A 16203-nucleotide genomic window follows, 5' to 3' on the forward strand; every position below is an offset into this window, starting at 1 on the left:
TGGTCTCATGAAAGGTGGTTTGATATGGGACTCAGAAGAGATTTCTTCTTGATCTAATATTCAATTTAAGTTGCCCATGCACCACGTATTTGAATCCCTCTGTGTTCTTTCTGAAACAACTAACAGTCCTCCTAGACTCGAGATTCGATCACAAGAGCCTAGACAGAAAACTAAGCTAGTCGTTTCAAAAATTCGCATCCTATGACCTCCAAAATATCGTTGCCAAGCATTTCATGGCACAATGCAATGGTATTCCCCTGCTTTTAGTCCAGGGAACTCCCTGGTACTTCTGCCGGCGGCACCGATGATCAATTTCTACCTATGCGCTCAGCCCTAAGTACTATATCAAACTCAACTACACTATATAGCATATGAATTTTTGAGTTATGCTCGGAACAACATGCTTTTCCCTGCTCTCGGAATGTTTAATTAACTTGAGGGTTGGGGTTGTCGGTTAACCAATTGCAACACCTGGATCATACGTTTCCCGGCTACCCGATATCTACCTTGTAGGATCCACAGGCCCGTCCGGGCTATCAGAAGCATATAATGAAGCTTGAGTTGGTCCTAATATAATTTCTGATGTTTGTGTGCAGATTACTAATTTTTTGTGTCCAGGATTCAGGGTATCTACTCTACGTGACAATGTCGAATATTAAACGACATGTAGGTATACGGGTGAACAAGTACTGCGATCAGCGATATTTGATAACTTAGGCAACGGAGCCGGGACTTCAACTTCCGTAGCTAACAGAGGCTACTTGTATGCTCTCAAGGTACATGCATTTTGAATTTTCTATATTGGCGCCGCGTCGAGAACCATTTTTTTGTGCATCCAAGTCCACGTACCATAGAGCTTTCAGAGATATATCTGTACTGACACGGGTATAATACTCCAGACGATGCTAATCCAGATTTATTGATTGGATAATTCCGAATTCATCATAAATCACTCGTTGATAGTGCCAAGACGGAGTACTAGTGCGGACCTCCAACCTTCCCTCATGATCATGCCACCCCATACTCACTTCATAGGCCTCGGGTCCTCACATCTATCGTCAAGTTTATATACCCCTGGGTATATGCGAAAATACCCTTGGATAATATCCTGGCACCAACAGTTCAATAAACAATCACTGAATACTATAGTCAAGCTTTAAGAATTGTAGCGCCGCTTGAGCGCGCGCGCGGTATTTCCAAATCCTCATAAACTCCTGTCGTATAGTTACCGGAACTAACATTGTTAGCACATGATTAGTGAAGATCGTAAGATCATCTTTCGGCCTTTTGTTCCTCGGTACTTCGGTCCGAAGGCTCCCTTATTTTGAAGCATATATTGAATCCTGATGTGATACTCCGCGAGACACATGCTGAAAGGAAGTGAATGCGGGGCCCGGGGAAGGGCACGAACAGACTCCCTCAGCTTTTGAGCGTGAAGAAATGTGAAGAAAGAGCAGACCGTGCGGTGATGTCATGAATGTTTCCGAAAAATAAAGTGCAGGTGCTGCTTTGATATGCTTTTAGATTAATATAGGCCATCGGATATTGAGGTAAAAGGGAAGGTATGTTCAAGGGTAGCGGATTGATTATCAAAAAGAGCCTCACTATATCTATGCCATCGATTATTCCCGCTAACGAACTCCGGACTTGAGGCTTTTCATCTGGCACATGTGTAGTGGCTTTGTGTAGTCATGGATCTAGGCCTAGGCACCTACATAAAAATCGCTGAATAGCTTGTATCCGAGTGAGGATGTCAACTCTAGAAAGGCACCTCTGAGCAAGGAAACTAGTTATAGCCCTATAGCTAACTATTGACAATCCCTTATGTGTTAAGCCAACGCCTTGTGGTTGCGATGGTCCCCACAATCAATCTCTCGGATTCATAACCGTTGTTTGGTTGCACAAAACATCAAGTGTAAGCACTACCTACCCCGCATAAGGAAGAATAGACTGCTAATACGCATGTTAGTAAGAGTTTGTCATATAAGATGTCGAATATTTCAGTCGGCTGGGGCTCCCGCTGATCCATTGCTTATTTGTCCCGGCAAAAATTAAAGTAGGGTGGATACATGTCGATGCTAACATGTTGTTTCTAACAATCCAATGGCCCCCACGTCCCAAACATCCTTGCATATCCGGATGGCATAGCCCACCACAGTTCTCCATCAATCAACTGGACAGATACATGCTGCCATATCCACCCGGCGTAGCGGACGCGTAAGTGAACGTCCTGACATTAATATTGAGGTTGTCACTTTGAGCGAAGTCATGTGATCTCCCCACCCACAGCGCCGCTATCGGCCGGAATATTGTAATAAATTCAATATGAGGTCAGCAGTGCCTACATGTACATAACTGCATACCTAGACAGTTATTTCCTTCCTAAACCTCAATTACAAAGCCTTCTTATCCAAGTTATCAGTCTTTACCTTTACACTAACCCGTTATGCCCAGCTGCCAGATTTGTCCGGGATCCGGGATCGGGATAACCTTCTAAGAAGCATGGTGAATAGAAGAATAATTGGACATGCATCGGTAGACGCCGTGGCGATTTCTACAATTACGTATCCCCGTTGAAACATGGGTTGTTTATCTCAGGGACACCAATTCATAGAAAGCACAGGCAGGGCTCGAGAAATTCGACGACCAGCTTAAGTAGCGTTGACGTCGCCCCTGATTTCCTGCTAAAGTATAAATCCACAAGGTTTAAATTTGAATCCTTAAATACTCCGTCTTCTTCTCCTGCCTCCTTCCTTTCCTCTTTTTCCCTGCTACACTCATTCAGCATCATCATCATCCTCAATTCCACGCATAATTCTTCAGTAAATATCATCGTTTTTTTTTTTTTCATCATCTCCATCATCGAACAAAAATGCAGATCCAGAACTTCCTCGTCACCATGACTTTGGCTGCTACCAGTGCTGCTGTACCGGCCTACAAGCGTGGCTCTGATCTCGCTACTGTATGTGCACCTTTATTCTTTGAGAACTGAGTCTGGCAGAGCTAACAGGCAGAGAAGTATGATCAATGCATGACCATCGCTTACGATGCCAACCAGGGGATGGCCTTTTATAGGGTTCCTGCTGCCAGGCAGGCAGAAGTTGCGAGTAACTGTAGGACCTGCATGTAAGTACTTCCTAAAAGTTTTTTTCCATCTGGTTACGGAGCTTGGGTTAATTTTTTTCTTTTACTACTTTCTAGCTGGAGAACTGCTGGTTGTGCTCCCAGTGGCTCTGACGATTGTCTTGCGATATATTATGCTTGTGCGGAAGAGATGCAACTAACGCTCGACTAGCCCAAGCGTTCAGGGTTAGTAGGCGTTGATATGGGGAAGAGAAGGGGGGGGGTCCGGAAAGTGCTGAGCACGGTGTTGGCGGGACTAGTTGATTTGTAAATGCTTTTCAAAACTTTCCTTTCAGAACCTTTCCTTTCATGACAAATATTATCCGTTTCTTCTTTTTCTTTACATGCATCAACCTCTGAACTCATCATCGTGGCGGTGACATGGCAATATCAAGGGAACGACCTAAATGTAGCTACATAAAGGTCGTGAAGTGATCTCAATTTGCCAAGCAGTGGTGATAACTGTAATCTTGATTTTTTGACTTGCATATGTTGTATGCACGTATTTACGCACCTGCACGGTTGTTTTAAGTTGAGCAGCAGCCCCAGGTCCAACTAAACATATATTCATAAAACAAGCAATCGCACCCTATATGCAACAGCTGTTATAGCCGCATTGAGACTCGGCACTCGGTACCCCCCCGCATCCCCGCAGTTGCATATTAACCAGCGCCCAAGTTGGGCATCAACCCTAGTAAACGTGGCAGCAAGACCGTTATTTGCTGGACACCGCCCTATGGAAGACCTTTCCCTGCTGTTGTGTGTGTTATGATGGGGACGTCCGCCGCCGGAACCCCGAGGACGTCCCGATCTGAAAACGCCTCACATATTGAGAAGATCCGAGACTTGGAAGCCGACTGGATAGCAAGATACGCGAGCGGTACCCATACATGGTCGATCAGGGGAGAGGCCATTGTAAGTGGCCATTTGAGGGGCCGAGGTAAGTTCCTACCAGTACTCTAGGTGATAACCACCGATAAATGAAAGAACAGAGGTGAGTAAGATCTTAACAGCTGATGGTCTTTACTGCATGTGCGGAGCGCGGCGGGAACCCACATCATGTGGGAGATGCGGACGTCGATGTAGGTAGGACTTCTCAAAAGCAATGGGCGTTGTCGCTCAAAGAGGACACCACCTACTACTACAAGAAACGGCTAATCCCCCGCGTTCCCCGTCTTAGCTATAACTACTCCTCCTACTAAGTTGGAAACAGCCAGGATTAAATATTGTCGCCGACGTCGACCCGATATGGTGAATCAGCATGACCGTACTGGTGCTCGGGTTGGCTCCAATGGAATAGTACCGAGAGTACAGAAGTGTTTCAAGATTTGTTTATGCTGGGTGATGTAATGATCGCTGGAGACACTGTTTGCAGTACTCTATTAGCAGCAAGAGTCGCGGATTGTCGGGGATTCCGAAAGTAATAGTAACAAACTTGTTTCTGGATCGATTGGGAAAGTGGCTTCCTACTATTTCGCCCGTTGCCAAGAGCGACCGATAGTCGGCCCTGGAGATCACGGAAGGTGGGGTGCTTGCTTGAGTAAGTAGGTCAGCACCCCACCAGTTTGTTTCCATGTTAGAGATTAGGCATGTAGGGAGAGATTGGCTGGACTGGGCAGGCGAGAATAACCATTTTTCTGGATTGGGTCGAGTGAACAAGCTTTGGCACATATTGGCTTCTCTATGCAGCCGTATACCCGTACTTTTCGGTATTGATAGGATAGCGGAGATTAATTCACATTGCGTCCTGGCTCTGGCATTGGTAGTGTAGGGTACGTTAGAGTTTCTGGAGGTGGCATATATGCATATAACTGAGTTAGGTTGACGATCTTGAGCACCAAGCCTCAGCTTTAGAAGCGACTTTCCATTCTTGCGGGATATATGTGGTTTTATCAAATAAAGATGAACATGGGTTGCAAGATGTGCCAGTCGAGATCACGGATGGTCTCGGGGGTCGCCGAAGTGTCTACTCTTGGAACAGCACCAAAAAGCTTTTCCAAGGCCAAGCATGTGAATCTGGACATCTGATCGTGTTCAGATAAGACTATATCGATTAACTTCTTGATAGTACTATATTTTAGGCCGGATAGGTATGTCCTCAGCGAGTTATAAGGCCAGAGTTTATCCTAGCCTGAAGTGCTACCCCACTCTGTATAACCCACCAATAAGAGGGATATTATAACGCTTTTAATTTGGTAATAAACCTAGTGATCAGCTGAAAGACTCTCAGATTATTCGTCTCCCTATCCTAAAGCTTGGAATGGTGGTCGTGGTGCAGGTTATACTAAATCTTTAGTCGTATGACCATAATATGTTGAACCATATATATTCATTCTAGTGATTTTATATCTCACAGAGCCTAGTGGATATTCAAGTATAATGGGTTCTCACTCTAGATGTGCCGGTTTCAAGGAACGTTAGATTATCAGTGCAGTATATCGACGCCCTTGAAGATTCCGAAATAAAATAGAAAGGACAACATCTTATTAGGGACGCAATACTTGCGGTGAGAATAAACTTTCGCGGATCTGAGGTGGATCTTCAAAACTACTGTAGTAAGCCAGAAGGACCTACTATCCCCTGGGTCGTAGCAACCATATTATGGTTCTTTTAGGCCAAATCTTCTTCGGTTTTTTTTTACCCAAGAGTTCAGAAAGGGTCTGCCACAAATATTTGAGTGCACAGAGACACTCAGTAGTAATCTCTTCATCTTTGAAGTAATTGGCGGTAAGCATAGCGTACGTGAATGTTGGGATATTTTGGTTTTCCACCGTTGATGTAGGAACTCCACTACGACAGAGAGGATAGTGGTGTGTAAAAATTGAAAGGTGGTTCTCTCATGGTAGAAGTACTACTCACCATATATTTGTATCGTGATCTGGGCTATTCTTTCCTTCCTGCATTCGTTCTCTATCGGCGATGGGGGGCCATTAGTTTTGCCTTAATTCCGGCGTCATCTATCCAACAAGCCGTCGCCTACCCATCAGGTAGTCTGCCTCTTCTCTTATTAGTAAGTGTCACTTGTATTTGGCGTACCAAGTACATTCGTTCACCGTCGCTCGACGAACACTGCCAATTAACGGGCAGGGGCTTTGGGCCAATAGAAATTACAAGAACTGGAGATCTTGCAGCTTGGCTGTTACTTGACTGTTTCTTTCCTGTGGATTGGAGTGTGGGAGAATAGACGACTTGAGGAGGGTTTGAACACGTGACCTTTGTGAGGAATATGTTTATAGTGCAAAGAAGATACTATTGCGCCGCTGAGTTCCAGCGACAGTTATTGGGAGTTTGTTGCTCCTTATATACAGATAGTTCTTAGTACCACGTGATCCCCTGATTACATAATCCTAGCGCTAAGCCTCCTTATTCCAACTATGAGTCATCCCTTATACATGAGTAATTACCATACATAACCGATGTCGCAATGCCATATTTTTACACTTCCCCTCACTTGCCACATCGTATCAATTCTGACAATTTTTGGTGAGCTGGTTTTGGTAGTCCTTTGGTCATTATGTCCGCGACATTGTCTTCGGTAGGGACATAGAGGATTTCGAAGGTTCCGGCTTCGAGTTGTTCACGTGTGTAGTGGTAGTGAACGTCGATGTGCTTGGACCGGTCGTGGATGCGTGGGTTCCGACAGAGTTCGATAGAACCTGTGTTGTCGGCGTGTATGAAGTACTGGTATTGTTGTTGGAGTTCGTGCAAGGCATTACGAATCCATACCAGTTGTCGAGCTGCGAGGGACAGGGCCATGTATTCGGCTTCTGTGGTTGAGACTGCGACTGATTTCTGCTTCCGGCTTCTCCAGCTGATGGCTGACTTCCCTAGTCTGAACACGTATCCTGAGAACGATTTTCTGTCATCTAGATCTGAAGCGTAGGAACTGTCTGAGAATCCGTCGAGTGTTCTGGTATTCCCCTTCGGGTAGAACAGGTTCCAGTCTTTGGTTCCGTTGAGGTATCGGAGAGTTCGCTTGGCTGCTCGTAGGTGATCCTCGGTTGGGCATGAGGAGTACTGAGATAGAGCGGTAACGGCATGGGTGATATCAGGTCGGGTAGCTATACTCGCGTACATCAGTGATCCTATTATGGATTGGTACTCAGTTGGCTTCTCGATTTGGTCTTCCGGTTCGCCTTTGTGAAGGTTGAGGTTCGGTTCGAGTGGTGTGCCAACTGGTTTGCAGTTACTCATTCCAAATTTATCCAGGATCTTGTTGATGTATGCGCGTTGTGATAGCGTGATACCGTTGTTGGTTACCGTTATTTCTATTCCCAGTATGAACTTCGAGTTACCGAGATCCGTACATTCGAAATCTGCCTTGAGGAGTTGTCTGATTTCTTTTCTGAATGGGGAGTCGGGTCCGAATATCATGATGTCATCTACATACACCGATATGTATAGATGGTGGTTCTTATGTATGAAGACACATGGGTCGAATTTGGCTGGGACGAATCCTTTCCGTTGAAGGGAGTCTGCTAGGCAAGCATACCATTCACGGGGTGATTGCTTTAGTCCGTATATGCATTTTCGAAGTTTACAAACCTTGTTGTCCTGCCTGTAGCCTTCAGGCAGTTCCATATAGATTTCCTCCTTCAGTACACCATACAGGAAGGCTGACTTGACGTCCATTTGTTGTGGTATCCAACCGTTGTGTGCAGCTAGTGCCAGTAGGAGTCGTAGAGAATCATATCGTGCAACGGGGGCGAAGGTCTCATCGTAGTCTTGGTACTGTACTTGGGTGAAGCCTTTAGCAACGTACCTTGCTTTGTACCGTTCGATTGTTCCGTCCGCGTTGTGTTTCACTTTGAATACCCACTTTCCTTTGACCACTGCTCGGTTGGTTGGTCGGTTGACAATGTCCCAGGTATGGGCTTTGTCAAGGGCGTCTTTCTCAGTCTGTATCGCCTTTTTCCATAGATGTTGATCGTCGCTGTTCATGGCTTGATGATAGGTTGACGGTTCGGTTACAAGGTGTACACGGTAGATCGCAGGTTCATTGGATACATCTTGGTATTCTAGGTCCAAATCCTTTCTCGCTTTTATAATGTCGGCTTTGAATTCTTTAATCATTGCTTGACATTCGTCTTCATCTATTGGACCGTCCTCTCGTATTGATTCAATGTACCCTTTTTGTTGCTCCTGTAGTTGTATTACCTTGTTGTTGTATTCCTTCCTTCTTATTTCCTTATCAAGTTCATAATCCATTTTCTTACGAACGCGATTCGATCGTCTTGGAGCTGGTGGTGGATCTGATTGTTTTGGAGGTTGTGGTGGTGTACCTTTGGGTGTTGTTGACGCAAGTGGTTTTCCTTTGAAGCCTTTAAATGGTACGATTGGTGCTGGAATTGTCTCCCAGTTATCTCTTGGGTCTCGCGGTTGTCCCATAGGTATGGCAGGTTCTTTTCCCTTGTGTGGTGTAGCCGGTGGTGGTTGTCTAACCTGTTCCGGTGATTCCGGGAACAATCCTGGCATTTCTGTACGGTTCTCTTCGATTGCATTTGACTCGGGTTCTGGATCAGACCTGTCTTCTGATTCGTATCCGTCGTCTGATGGTGCATTTGCCGTTTCTGGTTTCAGGTTGGGGATGAAGTCGAGTTCCACTGAGACTTCCCCTGATTCAGGAGGGGGGAATGTGACGTCCCGACTTTCAATTACCCTATGTTGTGTTCCTATCCAGATACGGTATATTTTACTACTGTCTGAGTATCCAACTATGATTCCTTCATACGCTCGGGGTGCTAGTTTGCTTCCTGCTGGCCTAGAGTTTTCTGGGATGTGGACATAGCATTTTTTACCGAATGGTTGAAGGTGTTGTATACTTGGCTTGGTTCCTTTCAGGGCTTCAAAGGGGGTCTTTCCCTTAAGCGTACTGTGTGGTAGCCTGTTTTTGAGGTAGACAGCTGTTGCGTATGCTTCTCCCCATAACGACTTAGGATGGTCCATGATCATGCACCTGACCATTGTGGTTACCGTCCTGTTGAATCGTTCTGCAACTCCATTAGATTCAGGAGTGTATGGGGGGGTCTGTTCATGAACTATTCCTTGTGAATCGAAGTAGTTCGTTATGTCCTTGTTGATGTATTCACCACCACCATCCGTTCTGAATCTCAGTATTGTTGTGCTATACTGTTTCTCGATCCTTGTAACATAGTCCTTGATGGCCTTCTTTGCGTCTTCTTTTTGTTTCAGGAGATATATCCATGCGAAGCGGGTGTAATCATCGATGAAGGACATATAGTACTGAGCTTTTCCTTGTGACTGTATACTGAACTTTCCAGATAAATCTGAGTGGATTAGTTCGAATGGTCGTTTGGATCTAGTACTAATTGGTGCAGGTTTCTTATGTACGCTTTTTGATAGTGCACATTGACTGCAGTGGAAACTTTCTGGTTTGGGAGGCAGCCTTTGAATGTCGTGATACAAGTTTTCTAGTGTTGCAGGGTGGCCTAACGCTTGATGCCATTCATCGTAAGTGGTCAAACGAACTGTATTGCTAACTACTTGTACATTCCAAAGTCCCTTTTCCAATTTTGCCCAAATTATTCCTTTCTTTTCTTTTGTAACCAACTTGCTTCCTCCTCCTGACTCCGTTCTAAATCCCTTTTTGTCGAGCACGGTTTCGGAGACCAATCCCACATTTCCCAAGGTTGGGACCAACAGCACATCGGTGAGGAGAATGGAGGATCTACTTCCATCGGGAAGGTGGCAGCTGAAACTAGCGCTTCCCATTCCGGTGACAGCGTGGTTGGTTCCATCAGCTGTTCGGACGTTGCCGGTGTGAGGTCGGATGTCGATGAGTTGGTCTTGGAAGGGTGTGACGTGAGAGGTTGCTCCAGAATCAAGGATCCAAGTAAGGGGTTGGGAGTTGTCGTGGCGTACCATACAGATAGTGGTTGTAGAGTCATTTACTACAACCGATGCCGAGTTGTCCTTTCTCCTTCCCTTCCTGTTCTTGTTCTGTTCTTTGAGCTTTCTGCACTCCGTGTACTCGTGGCCTTTGTAGGGCTGTCCCCTTTTCTTGCACCAGGTGCATTCCTTGTCGCTTGTGGTACTCCTGGTATGGAGTACTTTGTTTCCTGTTTGAGGGGCTACCTCATCCAGGTTCTGTAGTCGTTGGCGAACGTCTTCGTAAGTAACATCCTGTTTGGTCTGGATGTTGTCGACAACGTTGCTCATCGATTTGGGTAGCGAGCTTAGGAGGAATGCCGCCATGGCTTCATTGGATTTGGTGAGGGGTAGGAGGGCCTGAGCGAGTTTGTGGTCTGCGCTTTGGCATCTGGACTTGAGAGTATTCCAGTTCGCATCGAAGGTTGCGAGATGCTCGGTCAGTGATCCGCCTTCTTGCATCTTCGTGTCTAGGACGCGGCTGAGGAGGGTGATCGTGGTGTTGGGTGAGACACGATCGTAGAGGTCTTTGAGCGCCTTCCATGCGTAGAATGCATTTTCGGCGGAGACGACTGTTGGTTGTATTTCTTCGCATACAGCAGAGATGAGAAGGCTGTGCATTTGTTTACGGGCTTTCTTTATCTCGGTTTTGCTGAGTTCGGTGTCATTCTCGTCAGGGTTCTCGATGCTCAACGCTTCCCACCAGTCTACAGCGTCGAACGTTATCCTCCAGGCACTCGCCCAAGTTTGGTAGTTGGATTGCCCTTGTAGCTTAGGGAGTCCATCAAACTTGAGACGAATGTTACTGGTGGCTGTTGTCTCTGAGGGTTTAATCTCAGCAGCCTTGGATGACGATTCTCCTTCTGAAGGCATGATGTTGTATGAAGTGTTGTTGAGTTAAGCGAGGTGGCGATGGTGTAGTGCGGATTCTATTTGGCAGAACCCGGGCTCATAACCTGTGGATTGGAGTGTGGGAGAATAGACGACTTGAGGAGGGTTTGAACACGTGACCTTTGTGAGGAATATGTTTATAGTGCAAAGAAGATACTATTGCGCCGCTGAGTTCCAGCGACAGTTATTGGGAGTTTGTTGCTCCTTATATACAGATAGTTCTTAGTACCACGTGATCCCCTGATTACATAATCCTAGCGCTAAGCCTCCTTATTCCAACTATGAGTCATCCCTTATACATGAGTAATTACCATACATAACCGATGTCGCAATGCCATATTTTTACATTTCCATGATTGGAATCCCTGTTTGTCAAGTGGTGGTATTCGTCAAGAGACGGTGAACGACTGTAGAACCTTCGTATGAACCCGTTCTGCATGGTATACTTCACAAACCTCGGTTGCTATATTATCTCAGCGTAGCTCGAATTTGATGAGATGCCTATTTCATCAGCTCGCGGGAGGGATGAGTCCGTGGATGGCCAGTAGATGGTAGGTCTAGGAAGGTAAAGGCAAGGTTCAAATATTCTAAGGTATTCAGACTAACGGTTAGAGAATGGTCGGTCTACTTTATAAAAATTCATGTTTCGTGGATTGACATCGAATCATACATACCTCTGGCTAGAGCTCCTGGTAGTATGAGTATTCAACAATGAAGGGATAACGGGTGATTGTTAGTAAGTAAGCGTCTGCTAGTGTGTGTGTAATGGTAAGAGAAAAGGAATTATCCAAAAATTTCCTCGCTGGGTCTGAAAGCTATATATAACTAAATCATTATATATGACACCTATCTCTTGTTATAACTATTACTGTGGCCAAATATATGTTGTGTACTTTAAAGCCACGATACTAAGAACAGTCCGATCGGTCGAAGTAAGTAGAAGGAGCCTGGAATAATATGATGGGTCCCGGGATTAAGCTCTGCGGGCTGGGATTGGGCTTGGTAGGACACCTGGAGACCCGCATAGGTGGGCAGAGGTTTCTATAGGCCGGCCCGAGCCCGAAACCGACCTGGACTGGCCCAAGCCCACGAAATGGAACCGGCTAGGATAGACCTGTCCTATAATTATATGTAGGCTTAAGCCCGGGAGTTTGTTTAATTTATATGGACCAAAGAAGAAATGGTTTGCTACAAATCGGTGCTAAAATGTACCATTATTCCAAGGCCTTTTTTTTTTTTTTTTTCAGGGAGTCAAATCAGAGATAGATGTGTTGAGATGCACACCTATTTTGCGCCCTGTGAGCTTTGCATGAAGCCCGGGCCTCACTTGTATCAGGACCAAGCCCGACCCGGCTTTGGATACCCACGCCCAAGCCCGGCCCAACAGACCGAGACCCTAGCTAGCCCGTAATATAACCGCAGGCCTATCAAAACCTCTGTGGGTGAGTACTCAGATATACAGAGATGAGAATTTGAATTCTAAAAAATAAAATATATGATTTTGAAATCTCCTATGTACGAGACCTTACGGGCTATGTCATAGCCGCAGGGGCGGGGTATATCCCACCAGGCATGAAAGAGACACCCATGCCCATTGAATATGATAGAGACGATCGCCGACATACCCGTTCGAAAGCCTACAGAGGGTTAAAAAAAACTCAAGGTAACATATTGCTCTTCTTCGCGGTTTCCGGAACTACATTCCGTCTTGATGCAAGATCTCAAAATTGGCCGAGAACGAGTGATAATACATCATAAAGGATCACTCGACACGATCGTTCAGCACCGCCCATATATGAGTAGCGACGCTAGAACCCTTATACGTAGGTGCTATACACTTCTCAACCATGTCTTTCAGTCTTGCGTATGTACACCCGCACCCTGAGGCGCGGTTATCATGGATTCATGTAGGTGGAATAGATATTGTTTCTTTGCTCTGAAGATCAACTAGATATGGAGAAACGGGTAAAGTAAGTAGCTCCAGGCTTCCCATAGATTTGGCTTGCGGTTATCCGGGTATATACTCCTCTTACTCGTGGTGCACGGTGCCGCGACAAGATACCTTGCTACAGATCCGTGTTTTCCATGGCCCCTGTAGTCGAGCCTATATTGGACAGATGACAGTCATATATATTGGACGCAAACCTGATTTCAGGATCTAGACATATACAGTCACCTAGCTAAAGGGTCTCGTACCCGAAAGAGTATCCTTCTCAGGCCAGCAAATCATTTTAGAGCCCGACAACCGTCACGTCCCAGCGAGTTTTATAATTACATAAAATTGTCGTCTTGCCGGAAATTCCATAGCTGTAGATGGGCCTTGGTAGCCGTCTCATTTCATAAACCTATGTTCTTTAAGATCGGAGCAATAGCCTTTCAGGTTCCAACACTAAGATCGGATCTCGGCCCGATAACTCGGAACACGATGGGATTGGCTCGTTGAATTCCCCGAGAACTTAAGGTTACCTGCGTACCTGCCTGAACGAGTCGCCCCACGCGACAAGATCTGCCGGGGATGCGGGTGCGACTCCCTGCTCCAATTAAGCGGATCCCCGAACGCTTGGTACCAACCACCAGTCCTCCCCCGTGAAGGATTCATATATTCTCCGACACAACCCTGCACGTATATCGATAGCAGACCTTAACTATAAGCTTATATACTTCATTTTACCTCCCTTTGCCCGGGAAGGGCGGCGGGGAGTAATATATATTCCCTGATGCCGGAAGGATCGGACCTCCGCATGTAAACTCCAGGTGCAAAAGTACTGACGACAGCGTGGAAAGTTCCATCCACTTAATCTATTTGAAGGAAATATCGGAATAGCTTCCCAGGCGCTTCGGTTTGTTTCAACGAGAGTACCTGAAGCTGGGCGGTCCGAATAAGTGTATATAAATCGCGCTGTTTTGCTGAACATCTGCTTTCTCCTCATCCAACAAACTAGTTCTCTGTCAATCCTTTCGGTCATGAAGTTCTCTACCTCCGTCCTGGCTATCGCCACCGCCCTGATTGGCTCTGCCCAGGCGCACTGTTAGTCCATCCCATATTCCCAGTACAGACTCATTAACTTACGATGTATATTACAGACCGCTTCACCAGCCTCATCGCCGACGGCACCACAACCACCGCCTACCAATACGTCCGCCAAAACACCAACTACAACTCCCCCGTCTTCACAGGCTCTACCGACCTCCGCTGTAATACCGGCGCCGACAGCGGCGCCTCCACCAGCACCTACACCGTGGCCGCGGGCTCCACCATCGGCTTCAAGATGGACCAACCCATCTACCACGCCGGCCCCGTCCTCGTGTACATCTCCAAAGCGCCCAGCACCGCCGCCGCCTACGACGGCTCCGGGTCATGGGCCAAGATCTACCAGATTGCACCTACATTTAGCGGCGGAAACGTCGACTGGGGCACGGTGTCGGACACGTTCACGTTCAAGCTGCCAAGCTCGCTGGCAGCAGGTGAGTACTTGGTCAGGATTGAGCAGATTGCGTTGCACAGTATGCCGGCGCAGTTCTATATCTCGTGTGCGCAGCTCAAGGTGACGGGTGGGGGGTCGGCGGTGCCGAGCGGGATCTCGTTCCCGAGTGGGTATTCGGCGACGGATCCGGGGATTGCGTTGAACATCTATTATCCGCCGATGACGAGTTATGCTATGCCGGGCCCTGCTGTGAGTCTCCTGTTAGTGTATGTGGGTCGATGGTTGCTAATTGTGGTATGCAGGTTTGGTCTGGTTAGGTCTCTCGATACTCGGGCTGAGGTTGAGGTGGGGGTTGAGGTGGAAGGTGGAAGGTGGAGCGGAGAGGTGGGTGCGAATGTATGCTAAAGGAAAACGAAGGATATATCGATAGCTCGTAATTCTCTATGGCAATCATCCTCTCGATCATGCAAACCTAGTATATAGTTAGATGCGATCGAATTGTATCACCCGAGTCTTGAAGTTACTCTACGATCATCTCCTCTTGATCAGTAAGGACGCCAGTTTGCCCCTCATGTCCTGTCGATGGATTCCTGTTTTAGAGGAGAGTTATATGTAGGTGATATGCGGTCTCGTTCCCATCCCAAACGGCAGCCCGTATACAGCGCTCTGTGGGCGATGTGTAGTCAAAATGTACAGGCCGCTTACTAGCTCGGTGATGGAGACCTACCATCGTTGAGCCGGACGTATAACCCCACTCCATCCACACTCATCCATCTCTTTAACTCATCCATCTCTTCAACTCATTCACCCCTTCATCAAGCTATAATATTCTCTCCGCGACCCAGCACCCACACGCCCCCGCACCCAGCTCTATTGACGGTAATGATGCCCCGTCTGTCTACATGAGAAAGGGAAGAATCCCCTCGGGCTCCTAACCCAGACTAGGAGAGGCTGGCTACGTGTAACTAGTATGAATGTCGAAGGATCTCCAAGAGCTTGAGATGCTAAGCCCTCATTAAGGTCAGAGATGAACCCCATCGCTATATTTGCTGATCATGCGGACTACACTGATATACCAAAGCCGGGCCGGAACCACCGAAGAGCGGAACTACGAGAAATAATTTTAATCACATAGCAATGGGGCGACAAGTTAGAAATTCAAAGGCTTTTGATTGGAGGAATCTAGTCAAAGAGCTCGGTACATCAATCATAGAGAATCGCTCGGCAGCCACAAATATGGCAAGATACAAGTGAGAACAGTCTCGTTTCTGGAGGGAATCCGATAGAGGCATACACAGAATTACCAATCCCAGATAAGGATGCATATGCGCCCCGGGGTCCTCGCAAAGTGAGAACACTCTCCAAAAAACAACCCCTGGAGTTTGATTGCTGATAGTGACCAGAGTGTGCATCGGACTTGAGAATTAACCCAACCGTGTAATATTCACAAACGCCAACTCTATGAAGATGAACAGACTTCGCCTTTTAGACGCAGAGATCTCTTAACCACATACGCTGTTATGATACGAGGAAATGATTGAGGGGCATTACTGGCGCGAGTGATCTCTTATGATCTAAAATTTATTTCCGTGAAGTGGTCACCCCTAGATATTCAGCAAAATACCACCCTTTTAGAGTCGGCTTAATAAGTATTTGGCTTTCTTTTACCCAACACCCTAGGTTTCCACAAGGGTCTTGTTCATCATCCTGCACACGGGGGTTGCCATGCTTGGGCGACTGTGGGAACACTTCTAGCTGTGGCGAGAAGGACCGCGAGCTAGACCTTCTCCAGACCTAGACCTCGTAATAGATGAGATGGAATCTAACGAGCATCATGTGGACATGCATGGAAATAGTCTCACAAGGGAAGGGAGCC

At 46.6% G+C, this 16203-nt stretch overlaps 3 protein-coding genes across 3 annotated transcripts; 2 read left to right on the forward strand and 1 right to left on the reverse strand.

The window, feature by feature from the left end:
• Positions 1 to 645: 645 nt before the first annotated feature.
• On the forward strand, positions 646 to 4473 carry H6S33_006916 (uncharacterized protein; the record flags this gene model as incomplete). Its single annotated transcript, XM_044838280.1, has 17 exons — positions 646 to 670; positions 964 to 981; positions 1036 to 1078; positions 1150 to 1190; positions 1259 to 1297; positions 1835 to 1915; positions 1970 to 1974; positions 2149 to 2217; positions 2455 to 2564; positions 2615 to 2822; positions 2879 to 2962; positions 3020 to 3126; positions 3202 to 3215; positions 3296 to 3309; positions 3802 to 4063; positions 4137 to 4205; positions 4304 to 4473. 17 exons carry the CDS (start codon positions 646 to 648, stop codon positions 4471 to 4473), a joined length of 1359 nt encoding a protein of 452 aa, XP_044689734.1.
• A 2097-nt stretch (positions 4474 to 6570) lies between these two features.
• H6S33_006917 (uncharacterized protein) lies at positions 6571 to 10884 on the reverse strand (the record flags this gene model as incomplete). The annotated part of the gene is made up of 1 exon (XM_044838281.1): positions 6571 to 10884. One exon carries the CDS (start codon positions 10882 to 10884, stop codon positions 6571 to 6573), a length of 4314 nt encoding a protein of 1437 aa, XP_044689735.1.
• A 2982-nt stretch (positions 10885 to 13866) lies between these two features.
• Positions 13867 to 14644, forward strand: H6S33_006918 (uncharacterized protein; the record flags this gene model as incomplete). The annotated part of the gene is made up of 3 exons (XM_044838282.1): positions 13867 to 13930; positions 13987 to 14576; positions 14630 to 14644. 3 exons carry the CDS (start codon positions 13867 to 13869, stop codon positions 14642 to 14644), a joined length of 669 nt encoding a protein of 222 aa, XP_044689736.1.
• Between the last annotated feature and the right edge of the window lie 1559 nt (positions 14645 to 16203).

Source organism: Morchella sextelata (assembly GCF_020137385.1).
Source record: "Morchella sextelata strain SCLS chromosome Unknown scls_21, whole genome shotgun sequence".
In the NCBI taxonomy this organism is placed as follows: Eukaryota; Fungi; Ascomycota; class Pezizomycetes; order Pezizales; family Morchellaceae; genus Morchella; species Morchella sextelata.